The 19,185-nt window shown below is 48.4% G+C and overlaps 1 protein-coding gene across 1 annotated transcript in view; it reads left to right on the top strand.

The window, feature by feature from the left end:
• The window catches only part of Galnt2 (polypeptide N-acetylgalactosaminyltransferase 2), a 122,494-nt gene that overhangs the window by 58,501 nt on the left and 44,808 nt on the right, over positions 1–19,185 (top strand). Inside the window, exons 2-3 of the mRNA XM_041650317.1 lie at positions 3,681–3,774; positions 15,374–15,527. Of these exons, the coding sequence (XP_041506251.1) occupies positions 3,681–3,774; positions 15,374–15,527 (248 nt within the window). The remainder of the gene's footprint in view (positions 1–3,680; positions 3,775–15,373; positions 15,528–19,185) is intronic.

The raw sequence follows: 19,185 nt of genomic DNA, 5'->3' as shown, positions 1-19,185 counted from the left end.
CCATAGCTTATAGGCTTGAAGGAGAGAGGGAATCTGCAGTCCTCTGCGTGCGCTGGGAACTGGAACCTGGAACTTGGAACCAAATCCAGAAAAAGGGGGGGGGGTGGCACACATGCTTTTCACCTGCACTTACAGTATATGAGACCATGCCCAAAGTGGGCCAGTATCTTAAAAGCTATTGGCTGAAGAAGTTTCCACAATATCCCTTCATTATAGTGGTTTATCTGATGGAGAGGGAAACTACCTCATTTAGAAGGTAGCACGGTAGATGTCCTAGCCTGGACTCCAGCCATCTGGACTCTGGGTTCAGAATGTGTCTCAACTTGGTCTTTGGCAGTGTGGTTGGTGATGGTTGTATTCACAGTGCTCTCAGTGCCTGCATAGATGGTCCCTCTATGGGGATAGCCCAGGCTGTGGTTCCTCCTGCTCTCTCCTGCCCTCCTCCTTCTTCTCACTGTTGGGGATTTTAAGTGGAAGTCCACTACAAAGCAGTCCTGTTTGACCCTCAGAAAAATATTTTTGCATTTTAATGACATGTTCAGAATGAGCCCCTGGCGATATACTTCACTAGAGGGGTGGGGTGCATGATAGCTATTCCCTGACAGTGCCCTCTCCTAGGCCCCACCCCCACAATGCCTTGAGCTATCTGTTCTTCATACCACCTTTCACTCTGCTGATCCACCCATCCAGAATTAGGGTTTTGATAGACACAGTAGATGGGGAAGTTGGGGGATGGGTGGGAAGAAAGTGTATTTTGGGAAGGAAAAAAAACCAAAACGATGATAGTTGACCTGATGTGTCGGTTATGTGACAGCCACAGACTAGGGTTTGACTGGAGCTACCAGCTCCACAGACAGCATCAGCATTCGGTTTTATTCAAGGTGAAATAGCTTGATCCAGCAGCCAGACTATGTGAGAGGGCGGAGGCCCTGGTAGGGGGAAGCATTATTAGTCATAAAATCTGACAAACCTGCTATGAAGTAGAAATGGACCCTTAATTAAAAGATGGCACTGTGCAACCCTGCGGTGCCATAGCTGGCTGTTTTAGTTTCTAATGGTTCCCCTACTGCACAGCTGTAGTTAGCACAGGCCGCTGCGCTTCTAGGGTCACTGCATAATCATCACCAGTGGTGGGTTGAAAGTTTATTTATAATCCAATAATCAGAAGAACTGATTACAAGTATCATTTTAGAATCTTCTGGCCCCAAGAAAATTTGTAAATAGGGTCCAGATGAATGTGAAAACATTTGTTGCCATGTGGAGCAAAAAGTGCTGGGAGCCAGTGGAGGCTGGGAGAGAAGCTTTGCTGGGCGGGGCTGGCTCGGGACATGGTTTGGAGCGAGGGGGGTCAGTGTGTCCATCATCCCCCTCCCCTCACCCCCACATGCCCTTCCCATGATAAACCCAGCCATATCACTGCACTGCAGAAACCATGGGAGGAAGGAAAGACTTCAGAGAGGGGAGGGGCCAAGGACAGGATGACTTCCCATAAAGGCAGATTATGGGCAGGACAAGTAATGTTTGGCAAGAATATGTTTCTTCACCAAAGCTCAAGGAAATCTTCCTTAGAGCCACACAGCACAGCACAGCAAGCACACACAACACAGCACACACAGCACAGCACACACAGCACAGCAAACACACAACACAGCAAACACACAGCACAGCACACACAGCACAGCACACACAACACAGCACAGCACACACAGCACAGCAAGCACGCACAGCACAGCAAACACAGCACAGCACAGCACACACAGCACAGCACAGCACACACAGCACAGCACACACAGCAAACACAGCACAGCACACACAACACAGCACAGCACACACAGCACAGCAAGCACGCACACACAGCACAGCACACACAGCACAGCACACACAGCACAGCACACACAACACAGCACACACAGCACAGCACACACAGCACACACAGCACAGCACACACAGCACACACAGCACAGCACACACAGCACACACAGCACACACAGCACAGCAAGCACAGCACACACAGCACACACAGCACAGCAAACACAGCACAGCACACACAGCACACACAGCACAGCACAGCACACACAGCACAGCACACACAGCACACACAGCACAGCACACACAGCACAGCACACACAGCACACACAGCACAGCACACACAGCACAGCACACACAGCACACACAGCACAGCACACACAGCACAGCACACACAGCACACACAGCACAGCACACACAGCACACACAGCACAGCACACACAGCACAGCACACAGCACACACAGCACAGCACACACAGCACAGCACACACAGCACAGCACACACAGCACACACAGCACACACAGCACAGCACACACAGCACAGCACACACAGCACAGCACACACAGCACAGCACACAGCACACACAGCACAGCACAGCACACACAGCACAGCACACACAGCACACACAGCACAGCACAGCACACACAGTACAGCACACACAGCACAGCACACACAGCACAGCAAACACACACAGCACACACAGCACAGCACACACAGCACAGCACACACAGCACAACACACACACAGCAAGCACACACATAACAAGCACACACAGCACAGCACACACAGCACAGCACACACAGCACAGCACACACAGCACAGCACACACAACACAGCAAACACACAGCAAGCACACACAGCACAGCAAACACAACACAGCACACACGGCACAGCACACACAGCACAGCAAGCACACACAGCACACACAGCACAGCAAGCACACACAGCACAGCGCACACAGCAGACACACAGCACAGCGCACACACAGCACAGCACAGCAGACACACAAAGAACACACACAGCGCACACAGCAGACACACAGCACAGCGCACACACAGCACAGCACAGCAGACACACACAGAACACACACAGCACACACAGCAGGCAGTTCAACGAGTGTGGCTACGTGGAGAGCAGGCGGGGCTGCCAGGGAAGGTTCCCACTGCCTAGCCTCTTTGCTCCAGAAGTGGTCTTCCCCAAGGCTGGGCTCAGGGAGTTTTCCTGTCTGGGTTATACACGGAAGCACTTTTTATTTGCAGAAATCAGACTGAAGTGGGTGGAAAATGCATTAAGCTATGTGGCTGTGGAGCTGTTATTTAGTTTGATTTAATATTGATAAATGACAGCCAATTGCTTACCCATATGGGTGGAATAATTTCCACCAGAGCTTATGTCTTGCTCTGAAGGCTGGCTCCCTGGCAGTTACCTGTGATCTTTTGGTTTACCATCAGTAGGATTAATGTGTCCTCTGATGAATTAGGAGCTCAGAGATCCAAACCTTCTAAATTTCCCAGTCCCTACCTCGGTCCCAGGACTTGTCCACCATGATAATGCTGTGCTCAGCACATAGTTGCTGTGGTCCTCACCACAGAGCCTGGGATTCCAGAATTCTGAGTGATCTTTCTATTGGTGTGTGATCAGGTCACAGCCAGAGGAAGTGTTCCCACAGAGTGTAGTCTAGACTTCTGGGTGCTTCTGAAGATGATTCTATGCTGGGAGCACTCCCTGTTCACTGTTGAGTCCCTGTGTGCTGGGAGCACTCCCTGCTTACTGTTGAGTGCCCCAGGGTGACAGCATCATGAGACACAGCCTTTGAAGTGGGTGAAGGTGAGCCAGCAGACAGACAACTCACTCAGTGTCTTTGTTTCCCCAGGATGACTGGAATGACATCGACTCCATTAAAAAGAAAGACCTTCACCACAGCAATGGAGACGACAAAGCACAGAGTGTGGAGACCCTCCCTCCAGGTACTGTATCTGGACTGGAGCCAAGCTTCCGTGGCCTGCTAACTGAACGGCCTGAGTGTAGTGCTAGGAGCAGCGGCTTGGGGCAGAGAGTGAATCCCTTGAGCACCTAGACACTGCCCAAGACCACACTTTTGCTTTTCCGGTCAGGACATTGGTGGGTGATCAGCAGAATCTATTGAAAGAGAAAGAAGAAAGTATAAACACAGGATCTGAAGTTTTAGTTTATGAAAAAAAAATTTAAATAGACTTAATTTTTTCTTAAGGTGTAGCAGCAGGCTGCTTGTTGGTTCCTGGCTACTTAGCCCTGAAATAATCACACAGAAACTGTATTATTTAAATCACTGGTTGGCCCATTAGCTCTAGCTTCTTATTGGCTAACTCTTACATGTTAATTTAACTCATTTCTATTAATCTGTGTATCGCTATGTGGCTGTGGCTTACCGGCTAAAGTTCTGATAGGCGTCTGTCTCCCGTGGGGCTGACTGGCTTCTCCTGACTCCGCTTTTCTTCCTCCCAGAGTTCAGTTTAGATTTCCCCACCTAGCTCTGTACCCTTCAGGCTCTGCCATAGGCCCAAAGCAGTTCCTTTATTAACCAACGGTATTCACAGCATACAGAGGGGAATCCCACATCATTAAGGAGTTTTAGGTTCATAGCAAAATTGCCAAAAGATCCAGAATATTCCTATGCCACACATCCACCTGTAGACGGGAGTTTCTGTCCCACTGGTCCACAGCTGTCTGTTTAGTCCCAAAGAAACACACAGAGGCTTATATTAATTATAAACTGTTTGGCATATCGTTCAGGCTTATTACTAACTACCTCTTACAACTTAAATTAACCCATAGTTCTTATCTGTGTTTAGCCATGTGGTAGCTTTTCTCAGTGAGGCATCCTCATCTTACTTCCTGTGTCTGGATGACGACTGTGTCTCTACCTTTCCTCTTCCCAGAATTCTCCTAGTCTGGTTGCCCCACCTGTACTTCCTGTCTGGCTACTGGCCAATCAGCTTATATTAAACCAATGCCAGTGACAAATCTTTACATTGTACAGGTGCATTGTCTCATACCATTTGCCTCCCCTCTTCTCTCTATATTCTTACCACATTGGGGCACTGGGAACAAGCCATGACCTACATTAGCTCAGGATCACCACCAAAGTCCAAGGTAAGGGCCATTCCTGGTAGGGCACATTCCTGGTAGCGCACGCGCGCGCACACACACACACACACACCACATATACACATAGGGAAGGAATTAAGTGCATGTGCAGTGGCCAGAAGAGATACTGGGTGTCATCTGTCATTCTCAACTTGTTCATTCGAGGCGCAGGGGCTTTCCTTGAACGAGGGACCCCTTTATCTCAGCAAGCCCCAGTGGTTGCTCAGTCTCTGCTCTCTTGGGGCTGGAGGTACTGGTATACAATGCAGGCCTCATGTGTGGCCCCTCACGATTGTATGGTGTTCTCATCTCCTTGCCCCATCTCTCGAGTTCTGACAGATGTGTGGCAGAGCGTCGTTGAATGTCAGGGTAGAGTGACTGTCCTGGGAACTGCCTGTGCTCTGTCTGCACCCCCCCTCTCTTCTCACTGGTTCCCAGCACCGCCTTTTCTGACCTGTGGTCAGAGTCTGCAGATCCGACTTTGCTTACGAATACGCGCAAGCTCCTTCATGTCTTCTTATGGCTTGATGGCTACTTTCTTTTCTTTAGGCTTATCCCCTCGTGCGGGTGTGTTTGTGTGCATGCATGTGGGTATCTGTAGAGGCCAGAGAAGGCGTCAGGTCCTTGGTCTTGTAAACCACTTTATGTGGGTTGTGGGAACTCAACTCCAGGGTTCTACAAGAGCAAAAGCATTTTAACCACTGAGCCATCTCTCCAGCCCTGGTTAATTTTTATCATTGGGTAATAGTTCATTGCCTAGATATAACACAGTTTAATTTTGCATTCACTTGCTAAATGGTGTCTTAGTTGCTTCCAATTTTTGTTAATTGTGAATAAAACTATTGTGTAAATAATGATAAATGCAAAACATAGCCTGTCTCAAAGGAAATAAACAGTGGCTAAGTCTGAGTCAAATGTAAGTGACCATAGCCTAGGAACATGGCATGTCCTACCATGGGAGAGATTCTGTGAGCATTTATAATTAGAACAAAGAAAAGGTCATGAAACAAGATGTGCACCAGACCCACCTGTGAGGTCAGCAGAGCAGGGAATCTCCTCTGGGGGTTTGGGTGCAGTTTTCAGACACAGGGATTGGTAAGCAGCTGTGAAGGAGACTAAAGACAGCAGGAGATGATTTTGTTTATGGATCTGAAAATTTTTTTGTGTGTTACTTTCTAGAAATTTAGGTCTATGATCTCATTTGAGTTAGTTTTTGTGAGGAGACGGAGGTGCCTGTCTAGACTCCCGTGTTAGTTTGTTTACGGATGGAGGTGCCTGCCTAGACTCCTGTATTGATTTGTTTATGGATGGAAGTGCCTGTCTAGACTACTGTATTGATTTGTTTACCGATAGAGATACCTGTCTAGACTCCTGTGTTGGTTTGTTTACGGACGGAGGTGCCTGTCTAGACTCCTGTGTTGGTTTGTTTACTGACAGAGGTGCCTGTCTAGACTCCTGTGTTCGTTTGTTTACGGACGGAGGTGCCTGTCTAGACTCCTGTGTTGGTTTGTTTACAGATGGAGGTGCCTGTCTAGACTCCTGTGTTGGTTTGTTTACAGATGGAGGTGCCTGTCTAGACTCCTGTGTTGGTTTGTTTACAGACAGAGGTGCCTGTCTAGACTCCTGTGTTGGTTTGTTTACAGAGGTGCCTGTCTAGACTCCTGTGTTGGTTTGTTTGTGAATGTCCAGTTGTGGAAGATTACTTTTTCACTGGGCTGTGGTGCACATCTTTAATCCCAGCACTCAGGAGGCAAAGGCAGGCAGATCTCTGAGTTTGAGGCCAGCATGGTCTACAGACTGAATTCCAGTACAGCCAGCGGTACACAGAGAAACCCTGTCTCAAGAAAAGGGGGGGCGGGGAGACATGACATGATATGGTATTGAGAGCATGGAAAAGGATGAAGACCTCCAAAGAGAAGAAACTGCCAAGCTGAGTAACTCCAGTCCAAATCCCAGTTAAAGACATTAAGGAAGGTTGCATTGCCTCCACTACCATGAAGAAAACTATAGATGCAGTGTCTTCATAACAAGCCGGCTTACATCCAAAGACTAATAGGTGAATTTGACCAACAGCAAGCAGAGTCATGGCACTGGAACTCTGCTTGGACTGGAAGGTGTGATGTATCCACAGTCCTCCATGAGCTGCTCTAGAGCAGTGTTCTCAGCCCTCCTAGTGCTGCGGCCATTCATACAATTCTTCATGTTGTGCTGACCCCCAGCTGTGAATTTTTTTGTTGTTACTTCATAGCCAATTTTACTACTGTTATGAATTGTAATGTAAATATACGTGACCCCTGTGGGAGAATCATTCAACCCCCAAAAGTGTCATGACTCACAGGTTGAGAACCATTGCTCTCGATTCTAAAAGATGGAACTTTGCTTGTTGGAAGTTTCAGTATTAGTAAACTTGAGTTACTTTTTTCCCTTCATTTTACTTTGCTTCTCTGAATTTTGAAGTTGCTTTTTCCCTGGCCTCTCCTCTCCGCCCAGACTTGTTTGTTAATTGAAGCAGTATTTTAGATATTGGGCATCCAGTGTCTGTGTAAAATCGGTTTTCCCTTGAAAGCTGGTGTTGTTATTTGAGATGATTTTTTTAGATATCAGGGATGCGATGCCCACAAGCAGGGAACTGCGTGTGTTTAGAACAAAGCAAAGTAATTAATGTGCAAGGTGAGTGCATTTGGATAAACAGAAGCCTATTTTCTAACCTTTTTTAGTGCAAACTCTTTGCCTTAAATGGTAGAATATTTAAACATTTGCACAAAATAAAAAAAGATCAAAACATTGTTCTGGAGGGTTAAAAAATAGAAAGTTGTGTGGTTTTCTATGCACATACATGCGTCGGAGCTGACTGGCTCTGGAGTTAGATCTGCCCTGTGCATTAAAGCTGCATTGCAATGGCTGCCTTAAAGTGTTTTTGTGTGGCTAAGAAGTAGCCACACTACCTCTAGCTCCCAGCCATGGGAAGCATGCTGTGGCCTCCCAGCGTCAGAATGTCAGAACGTGTGTGTTCAGCTTGTATGTCTGCAGAGCTGATGTGATGTGAACTCCTTCCTCAGTAGGCGGGACGCTCCGGTTCAACAACAGATGCGTTATAGTAGGCTGTCGGCACTGTTTGTTTGTCAGCTGCTTCTCCTGCTGTGGAAGACAGGCATTTCCATTTCTACAGTGTGTCAGATTGATTAATGCTGGGCAAATCTGATATTTATAAAAATGAAGCAGCTCAATAATTTTGTGGAAAAATGAGAAACTAAATGTGTAGGTAATCTGTTTTTATACTGTCATCAAATGTTTTTTGAAGAGAGATTTGCAAAGAAGCTATTTACCACATTAAATGTATAGTTAGACTTTTTTAAATCCTGGATACCCAAAATATAAAAACAAGTGGATGTATTTCATCACAGCATAGTGATCCAGCAAACAGCACAAACTTCCCTTACAGGGAGTTTATCTCTTAACACCGACTTAAACTTTCATTTGTCTTACCATGTGGGAACAGAAGTTATGTGATCAAATATAAGGATTTCTGGCTAATGTTGGCTCAAGTTGTGTTGTCTTCTATCGTCTCTTCAAAGTGCTGTGGCTGAAAAGGGAGGCACTATGTTTACAAACCTGTTTTGAAATGTTTGCCAAAATTTTGGTAGCATCCTTAATGAAGATGCTTGTCTCCAGCATCCAGGTAGCATCCTTAATGAAGACGTTTGTCTCCAGCATCCGGGTAGCATCCTTAATGAAGACGTTTGTCTCCAGCATCCGGGTAGCATCCTTAATGAAGATGCTTGTCTCCAGCATCCGGGTAGCATCCTTAATGAAGATGCTTGTCTCGGGCATCTGGGTAGCATCCTTAATGAAGACGTTTGTCCCCAGCATCCGAAAAGAAAGAAAAAGTGGAAAGAAGTTTATTTTTTCTGCTTTTTCCCTTGTCAAAAGTCAACCAATTCGCCGGGCGGTGGTGGCGCACGCCTTTAATCCCAGCACTCGGGAGGCAGAGGCAGGCGGATCTCTGTGAGTTCGAGACCAGCCTGGTCTACAAGAGCTAGATCCAGGACAGGCTCCAAAACCACAGAGAAACCCTGTCTCGAAAAAAAAAAAAAAGTCAACCAATTCTGTGTATGTATTTCTGTCTTTTTATTCAGATCAGTTGATGTATTTGTGATTTTTACCAAAACTGCAATTACTACAACTTTATAAAGGTTTTAAATTTGGATGAGATCAGTCCTCTGTCTTCATCTTTGTCTTTCAGGATAGCAGTGGCCCTTCAGGGTCTTCTCTCTCTTGAAGTAGTCTGTTTGCTAGTAGCCATAAAATAGCTTGCTGAGATTTTGATTGGGTATCACATTGAATCTGTGGATCAAGCTGAGAAAACTGACATTTGACAACATTGTGTCCCCTATCCGCAGACATAAAATATATGGCCGCTTATTCTTTTTTTCTGGTATCTTTCGTCAAAGCGTGTAGTTTTCTTCTATGTAGTTCTTTTACGTCGTTGGTTAGGTGTAAGTGTGAGATTCATTTTGGGGAATGCCGATGTAGATGATATTGTGTTTCTCACTTCAGATTCCACTTTTTCAATGCCGATATGCAGCAGTGCAGCTTTCTGTATTCATTAGTGTCATGTCTTACTGTCTTGCTGAAATTGCTTCCAGACATTCTGTTTTTGTTGTTCTTTCATTCTTTATGCATAAGTAAGCATGGTGTTGACAACAGTTTATTTCTTTCCAGTCCCTGGAACTTTTAGTCCCCTTTCCTGTCTTACTACGTTAACTAGGACTTCTGGCACAGCATGAAAGGGGATGGTCCTTTTCCTTGTTTCTCATCAGTGAGACTGTTGAGTGTCTCGTATTTGAGCTATGGATTTGTTTCAGATATTCTTTGTTGACTTAGTTTGCTGAGAGTTTCTGTCACAAAGTGTTGGGTTTTGTCAGGGACCTTGTCTGCATTGTTTGATATAGTCATGTATGTGCTTCTTTGATTTTTATTTGTCCGTACAACCATAAATAACTATTATAATTCCAATCTGTGAAATGGAATCTTTTTTGTATATTCCTGGGTTTTATTTGCTAATATTTCATTGAGTTTTTTTGTATATGTTCATGAAAAAATTATATTCTATAGTTTTAGTTTCTTCTGTTGTCCTCGAGCTTTGGTGTTAGGCCAGTCATTCTGCCTACTGCCCATAACTGCTAGGTGCCCATCACAGAACTGAGGAGCCACCAAGCTCCCAGAACCACTTACTTGCACACCAGAGACTGCCACAGCCCACACTCCTGCAAAAGTAGGATGTCCACAGTAAGGCGTCCTCTGCCCTCTGCCCCACTCCCAAGGGGTTCTCCTCTGGGAGCAGGGCTTTCAAAGATACTGGTGGATTAGCATTGCCCTGGGTGTGATCCCTGAAGTGGGTGGAGGCAGCACTGGGTGTGGATCCTGCAGTAACTGTGATTGCTTCTGCAGTGGGCTTAGGAGGAAAAAAGATTGCAGGCTAAGCTTTGCTACACAGTGAGACTTTATCCCCCAAACAAACAAACAAACAAACAAACAAAAAACCCTGTACAATTCAGAGAAGAGTTCTCGGAAGATTCATCCATAAGGATTTGGAGCCAGGCATAAACCTCATGAATGCAGAGCTGCTGCTCCTGCTCGTTGCTGTTTGAAACTGCTCGTTTGATAGCATCGGTAATTCTAAAGAAATTCTGTGTCTCCTGTAACATCTGGCAATTCCATAGATTTATTGATAAATTACTTTTCATTGCTTTGAATTTTCTGCTTTTTCATCCCTAATAATGAGTTGTTTTAGGATGCTTTATTTCGAGCGAAGTTTCTCATAGTGTAGCGAGATTCCTCCATACCAGCTACGGAGCAATAATAGCACTCACATTCTTCCTTGTGGAAGCAGCTTGTTTGCTGCAGTCCTGGCCTTGTCCTCCTGGCCTTCTCTTCTGTGCTCGGCACTTAGAGCAGGGACATCATGAGGTTTTTCTTTCAAGCAGGAGTTCAGTTTGAGATCAACCTTGGAGTTTAGAATCTTCGTGGGCACAGGTGTCTGTCTGTGGGTTATTGCAGGCCCCCTCCTGTGCTGTCCCAGGAGAAGATGCTTCTACTCTGGTCAAGCGTTCTATCCAGTGTGCTTGAGTAGCCTCTGCTGGAGAGTCCACATCCTGGGGGGCTCACATCTGTGCAGAACTCAGAGCTCCTGAGACACCTGTGGTGACAGATGGTGCGCCCATCCTCAGGAGCATGTGTCAGGTACCCTGTCCTTGCTCCCAGAGCCTCTTAAGAGCATGTGTCTCTCGGTGCCTGTTTCAAACATGCACCAGGCCATGTTGTTGTGAAAACGTATTATAGATTGATGCAATTATTCTTTCAGGTATGGGGTTTAGTAAAAACAAAAATTTCAAGAAAGAAATCTACATTATTTTAAGTAAAATGTATTGATATGAGTCATGTGAAGGCTGGCACATTTTGATTGAGAAGCTCTGTAGTCTTTTCAAGTTCATTTATAGATGAGTTAGAAACCTGACATCAGCTCTCTGGTGCTAAGGAGTTTTCTGTCCTGGCCACCCAAGCCCTGAGCTGGGTAGATAGCTTCCCAGGGCTTCTGCCCCGTGTGTAGCCGACCTGTGAGTGCTCCTGCCCAAGCGCAGGTGATGTGGGAAGTTTCTTGAACTGAACTGGGAACCCAAGGATTGCAGCCATGAGGAGTGACTCATGAGCCTCCCAGGAGGCTCTGGGATAGAGAGGCCTCTCTGGAGCCCAGCCATGTCTAAAACTGCAGCCCAAAACACAGCTGCAGTCCAAAACACAGGCCGAAGTGCAGCCGGAATGTCAGTAGAAGTCTGGGACCGTCATCTGTGGGAAAAGAGTGGAGGAAGAGATGGTGGCCGGAGGGTGGTACAGCCAGGAGTCAAGGGAAGGCAGTGGCTAGGACAGGACAGTGCAGGGGATAGAATGGCCCAGAGACAAAGGTAGAGGATAGCATCTTCACAGCACCATCCCTAGGGTCCCCTCTCGGTGCCCACACCCACTCCCTCTGTCCTCGTCTCCCAAGGGCATGGTGATCCACGTCCACTGACTCATCCTCTCCTGACTCTGAGCTGTTGTTTTCATGATGCAGGCCGTGGGTTGGGAATGATGGGCAAGGAGCACTCATGCCTCCTCTTGCTGTTATCCTAGCTCTTCCTCCAGCTTGCCACTATTGGTCATCAGAGACTGACCAGCAGTGAGTGGGCAGGAGAGGAAGACTACCCCTTCTCCATCTCTGGTCCCTGGGGAATGACATTAGAAAGGACTGTATAGGTAGCGGTTGTTTTCATCCTGAAGATAGAACCTTAGGTTGGTTATAGACTTGCTGTTTTCTGGCTGCCAGTTGGAGGTCTTCCCTGGCGTGCTGCAGCAGGAGTGAGAGCCAGTGTGAAGCTGTGCTCTTCCAGGCCAGGCCTAGGATTTGTCAAATTTGATACTCAGCTTAAGGCAGCTTCGTCCAGAATGAGACCCCAGGGTGAAGCAGTAGACGCAGGGGTTTGTGACATGTTGGGTACCGAGGATGCTGAGAGTAAGAGCCAACAGGTGACTGGGGCTGACCATGGAGTTCTGGATTCTGTCTTATGGGGAATGGAAGACTGGAGCACTACAGAGTCAATGGGAACCCACATGGGCCAGTGCTCTCCAGAAGGACATGGTCTTGAAGGTGACCTTCGACTGGTTAAACACCATTTCTGGAGAGGCAGGGAGCTTAGGGCTACCTGGGATGTGGGGAAAGACATGCCAACCTTTCCTGTTCCAGCTCAGTCAGTGTGGTCTCAGACAGTTCACCCTGCTTGTGGGTCACTGTGCACCTCGTTCTTGTGGCTGGTCTCAGCATGCACTAGAGCACACAGCTCTAGAGCATGCAGCTCCTCGAAGGCTGGGGAGTGTTTTCTTAGCACTGCCCGGTGAGCCCCTGCTCCACAGCTGGCTTGGTGACCTGCTCTGTGGTTCTCACACTCTCTGGATGTGCACTTTATCTTCTTGTCATCTTTAGTGGTGACACTAGCTCCTGCTGCCTCCTGTGAAGTGTAGTCTCATGCTTTTCCATCAGCTCGAGGTGGGGTGTGGGAGCAGGGCTCTCACTGATGACTGGAGCCTTTGCCATAAGCCTCTTTCTTAGCCTATCACAAAGTTGATGGGTTTTTGTTTTGTTTTGTTTTCTGTAACTTGTAATTTCCCAAGCTGAAATTTTAATCTGTTGTGAGTACAGGTGTTCTGTGAATATCAGGATTCAGTTCATTGTTTCTTCCTGTGGCTTGAGCTGCCTAGCGCTCAGCTCTCTGCTCCTGGCTGCCTGCCTGTCTGTGTGGGCTGGGCTGGACTCGGGAGAGGGCATGGGCCAGGATGGAGTGGAGGCTTGGGGATGGGCCAGACTGAAGCCTATTCCCCTGAGCTTTCTTCCTCTGCTTTCCACTGTCTCTGCCCCAGGAATCTCCAACCTAACAATTCTGCATGATACCGACCAATTTCTATGATGCTCTGGAGCCCAGTGTTTTTCAGATTGTGGGTTTTGAACCATTATTAGATGATGAAGTCAATTTTATGTCCCACCCGCATGAAAGCACTGCCTGCACCACACCTTCCCTCTAGCGAGGCCAGGGTTACACTGTGAGCTCTAGCGAGGCCAGGGTTACACTGTCAGCTGTAGCGAGGCCAGGGTTACACTGTCAGGTTCTAGCCGTTTATATGAATGTCTCGCCACTTTTGATTTGGGACACGGTGGGTGTCACAGTTGGAAACGTCTGCAGCCCCCATGGCATTCTCACATTCTACTACACTTTCCGAAAGGAAAGCACACTCTAGCCCTGTGGTATTGTGCCCTAGGGAGAGTCCCTGTCGTACAAGGTGGGATCTGTGTATCCAGCTGGAGATGGTCACGGTCAGAGGGAAGAGCTACTGCAGAGTAGTTTATTCATTGAGGTATCGCAGGGGCTCCTGGCCTCAGCTCAGATAGGCTTTTGCGGGGCTTTCTGGTCCCCAGGGTTAGATATGGCTCCCTAGTCTGTCTCCCCCACCCTCAGAACATGAACACTTCAGTGGGGCTAGGCATGAGCCTGCTGTGCTCAGCTATGCCCATGGATCTCGCATGATGCCAGCATGTGACTCGTGCCTCAGACACCGAGGCAAGGCTGTGAGGTGCCCTGCAATTGCATGGCCTGATGTACCACATAAAACGCTCTCTGTGACCACAATAGGAGTCTGGACTCCAGGGAAGATGCCAACGGGAAGGAGTTGAAGCTAAACTAATAAATGTATGTGTGGGGGTACAGTGCACCGGCGATTCTAGCGACCTTCTCCCCAGGAAAAGGCATGTGCATGAGGGACGACTGCGTCCTGTCTGTCGTGGGGTGTCTCTGACGGTCACACTCCTCACTTCTCCAGAAGGTCAGGCATCCTGACAGCTGCAGAGAGGACCCCAAGGAGGCCTCACGAGAGGCTGTGGGAATACCTTTTCTTAGGGTGTGGTATTTTCTACACTATGGGAGTTTGTCCCTCTCCAGATGTTCAGTGATTCTGCTGTAGTAGTGGGATTCAGAGCATGTTTGGGTGTACTGGATGCACAAGGAGTTGCAGGGATGAATAATGAAACCCTTAGCCCAGTGGTATTTAGCAGCGCGGGACCCTCCTCGTGGGGAGGAAAGACGTGAGTACGGAATGGTTTTAGTGAGAGAGCTGAGGATGACAGCAGGAGGATCAGGAGGTAAGATCATCTTCAGCTGCCTAGTTAGTGAGTATGAGGACAGCCTGGGCTGCATGAGATACTGTCTTAAAAACCAGCCAACCAAAAGAACCAGCAGCACCCTGGTTGGAGTGACTCTGGCACCCCCCTTTCCTCTTGCTGTCCTGACCTTAGCCCTTGACCTTCTCCTGGAGGCCCAATCTGGAGGAGGCCTAGAGTGCCTTGACTGCCGCCTCCGCTGCCTCTGGGCCCTTCAGTTCCGTCTCCCGGTGGCTTCTCTCTGGCGTTGGTTTTGGACCCCAATAGTCCAAACGTTTATTCTTGTAGTACCTGGCTGAACAGTGGAGTACCTTATTAATGTTTGCACACATTGTCTCCTTTGCCTTCCTGGGATGCTTTGGGGACATGGGTGAAGTCCCATGGGAAAGTGGGCAAACAGGACATCCCTTTCCCAGAAAGAGAAGTGCTGTCAGAGTTGCCAGCACTGTGTTGGGAAGCTTTAGGTGGAGCCTGAGTGCCAGGCCCTCCCCTCTAGTCTTGCAAACGGCAGACTCTCAGCTTCCCATATGACAGCTCTCGAGGCTGCTTTCAGCTACTTTTTTTATTATTATTATTAAAATTGTCATCCTGTGAAAAAGCCAAGGCCACCGTTTCTTGATCTAACACTCGTTGCCATCTCTGACAGCACTTTGGTCTTGTATCCTCTTGTCACACACCCTCTGCTCTGCTTTTTCCAGGGAAAGTCCGGTGGCCAGACTTTAACCAGGAGGCGTATGTTGGTGGGACAATGGTTCGCTCTGGGCAGGACCCCTATGCACGCAACAAGTTCAACCAAGTTGAGAGTGACAAGCTGCGTATGGACAGAGGCATCCCTGACACTCGGCATGACCAGTAAGTCCCTCCAGGCTTGTTGGAGCCACTGGAGCTCCTCACCTGGGTAGCATTGTCAGAGCAGGAAGGATGCTGGAATGAGGCTTATGCCTCTTGGCGGTTTGCAGAGGCAGCAGGCTATAGGCCAGCGGAGGGATCAGGAGAAAGTTATGTGGGCCTTGTCTTTGCTGATCGTTTAGTACCTTGAAGTTGCGTTCATAAACACAGTTTACAATCTTGGAAGGAAGATCTTCCACTTGCTGGGCCAGCTTTAGTAGAGGAATGTTCTGGAAATCAGAGAAGAGATGGACTTCTCGCAGAGTTAGGAACCATGAGGCAGGACAAGCGCTAGCACTTGTCTCTGGACACCAGTGGAGAAGGGACGTGACACACGTTTCTATGTTACAGGACTTGGGTGGAGGGTGGGCTGCTCTGCCACGATCAACTCACAGCATCCTCAGACCCTGAAGACCAGTCCGGCACCAATAATAAGGAAAGCGGTGTTCACAGCCTGGTCCCCTCCCCCGTGTCCCAAAGGTTCCTGTAAGAACCTTGACAGGGCACTGTTAACTCTGGCAACTCATACTGGACTGGTTGGGTTTGGGTCACTGAGAAGTGAGGAGACACTTCTCACACCTCTGAACCCTGAGGGCAGCTCTTGTCCTGAGTAGGTGAGTCTTTCTTTGAATGAAGTTGCTTCCAGAGCCCCTGGTTTCCTGGGGAGTGGAACATGCAGGGGGTCTCACATCTGGCCGTGGTCAGACTGAGTGCAGATCTGGGTCCCATCTCTCTGCATGTCAGAAGCACTGCCAGGGGATACACCGTATGCCTGGGAGCCTTTTCTCTGCTTCTGCATGCCAGGCACAGGTGTCAGGACAGGGATCTGGATGCCTGGGAAGAGGAGCCTTTCAGGTGGTGCCACACACATTTAGGGGTGCTTTTCCCTCTGCTGCTATCCAGGTGCCAGTCTCTTTGTTAAGTTCTCCATCACAGTCCAGAGACTGAAGAGGCAAAGCCGAGGGGCAGGCAACACATCGGCCTAGAAGACTGGCAAACAGCTCTGTGCCCTGACAGGAGGATTTTTCCCCTCCTGCTTCAGTCTTAGGATTGGATACTGGGGACTGCTAGGGGTTCATTTCTTTCCTTATCAGCCATCTTTGGGTAGTGGTCAGCACTGAACTCAACAGTTTTTACAGGGTAAACATAGCTTCATTATCCTTTGGGACCAGGGAAAAGCCTATGGATTATTCAGTATATGACCCAGGTAACCACAGTGAAATCGATTCATGGTGTCAACTCTCATCCTTCTCCATCCACACCAGGTGATTGCCTGCATTTCTTTGTTTCTTTCTTTAAAGGCAGCTTTGTTCAGCTTCTTGTTGTGCTTCTGGTTGTAGCCATCCTGTTTCACTTTGTAAAACGAGGGCAGCAGGCTCAGTCCCGGGGCCCCTGGGGCCTCTGAGTGGAGTTTCAGGCTGTGAAAGCTTTGAGCACAAAGCCCTGTGCACAGTCAGAGGAGTATGCATGTCTGGGGACAGCGTCCAGAGTCCACCTCTGCTCCCTCTGTCCAGCTAATAGCAGGTCATGTCTAGATGGCCTTCAGGACATGCAGCCCTTTCTTCATGTCCCACTGGACTAGGAGCTGCTGACAGAAGACTGGAAGGGTCAGTGATTATCAACATGACAGGATTGTGCTCACCGAGGAGACAAGGCCCTGGCCATATTTGCAAGGGAGTTTCTAGATTAGGTTAGCTGAGGTGGGTCTCACCTTGGATGTACAGCATCATCCCATGAGCTGGGTCCCAAATCGAATACAGAGAGAAAGCAGGGTGAGCACCAGCATTTGTCTCTCTTCGCTTCCTGGCAGGTGTCATGTGACCAGCAGGTGTCATGTGACCAGCAGGTGTCATGTTAAGCCATGGTAAACTGCACTGTGCTTTGAGCCATAATAAACCCTTTTTTCCTTACGTTGTCAGATATCTGGTCACAGAGTGACAAAAGTAACTAATACAGGGTTTAGCTCCAGGAATAGAGTCCAGCAGAGTTAAGGTAAAAATGTCACCTGGCCACTTGGAGTGATTGAAGTTTAATCTCCGTGTGATCATTGGGCTTTGTGTCACCAGCTGTTGCTGAGCTGGTTCTCCCACCAGGGTATCGCTGTGGTGCAGGAAAAGGTGCAGTTTGGGGCATGTCGGCATGGCGCTGGGTTTCTTGGCTGCTGCCTCCATTGTGAGTTCTCAAATTCCCTCAAGCTCTACAGACATGTTATTGTCCAATATTTTTGAAATGACTATTTATCCAAAATGATCTTTGATGACCCCTCCCAGGACGGTTGATTTCTGCCCGGCCTGTGTCAAAGCAGCTGCTGGGACCCTTCCCCGTTGGTTCGATTGGGGTGAATTAAATCTGCAGAAAGCCTGGCAGTCTCCTGGAAGGGAACTGTGGCCGCTCTCCTAATGTTGGCTCCGGGAATCCATCTCGTGCATCAGTGGAGAACAGCAGGCTTTCTCTTTGGCCCTCTGCAGTTTCTGGGAGAGCAGTTATAGCACAACCCCTTCTGTGAGTGTCTGGCCTCTAACTCGACAATCTCCTTCTGTGTGGGCTGAAGACCCCATCACAGCAGAAATCAGCCTCCTGTGGCCGTGGAGCTGGAAGAGGGACAGGTGAAAACAGATTTGGGATGTGGTGCCCAGAACCTGATGGGCCTGGACTGAGGCCCTGGGTTCTTTCAGTGCTTCCGTCTGTGACTGCTGTCCCCTGAAAAATGACATGATGTGGTTCTTTCGTGTGCTTTTTGGCTCCCAGGACCCCACCAGAAGTCTCCATTCCCTCTGGCCAGCAGCCAGCGGCAGCATGGGTATTTGTGGGTGAATCAGCGTGTGAAAGTCCCAAGTCTCCATCGTGTCTGAATTTGGAGATAGGTTCTTTATTAGATACAGTTAAGGTGAAATAAAGTTGTAGGAATGGGGCCCTGATCCAGTGGAACAGGTATCCCAGTAAGAGGATGGAGGGGGAGGAAGGCTGTTGAGGAAGAGAGAGGAGAGACTGAGAGGGACAGCTTCCCCTTGGCCAGATGAGGACATGGTGGGAAGGTGGCCATCTGCCAGCCCTTGATCATAGAGGGGTCCATATGAGACAAAATGCCTGGCAGAATAGACTGAGACAGCAGAAGAGGCCACCTCCGTGAGCAGCCATGGGTGGCAGTGGCCCAGTATGTCCTGAATGACTCAGAGAGCACCTTATCTGTGGATCCATGAACCTTCTTTGTATCCCTCAACAGTGGGGTATGAGCCAAGCAGGTCTCTTAGCTCGTGGGATCAATTGGAAGTGCTCCTGTGAGGACAGTATGCAGCTTCCAAGCGGAGCCCGGAGTTTGGAGACTTTTCTCTGCCAGGAGCTCAAGGTAGCTCACTTCAGAGTCTTCTCTGTTGGAAACAATAACCTTCATGGAAGCACACTGTCGGGCTTCTTTTCCTGCTGGCCAAGCACCACCCTTTGTGCTTGTTTCATTAGACCCCTTTTGGTGAAGGCAGATTCCCCAGCTGTCTGTGCTAAGTCAGTTGCTCCTGTTTCTTTTTATCTTGAATTTCAAATCTTGGGACTTTGAAATGTGCTTGCATCTCCCACTGAAGGATGGCCCTGAGATTAGGGGCGGTCCTGCCGAGTCCCCCAGGGCAGC

Source organism: Microtus oregoni, unplaced genomic scaffold, assembly GCF_018167655.1.
Source record: "Microtus oregoni isolate MIOR12 unplaced genomic scaffold, Mior012 000004F_ref0000308, whole genome shotgun sequence".
Taxonomy (NCBI): Eukaryota; Metazoa; Chordata; class Mammalia; order Rodentia; family Cricetidae; genus Microtus; species Microtus oregoni.
Note: the sequence above shows the minus strand (reverse complement) of the source record. Positions and strands in the feature narration are given on the sequence as shown.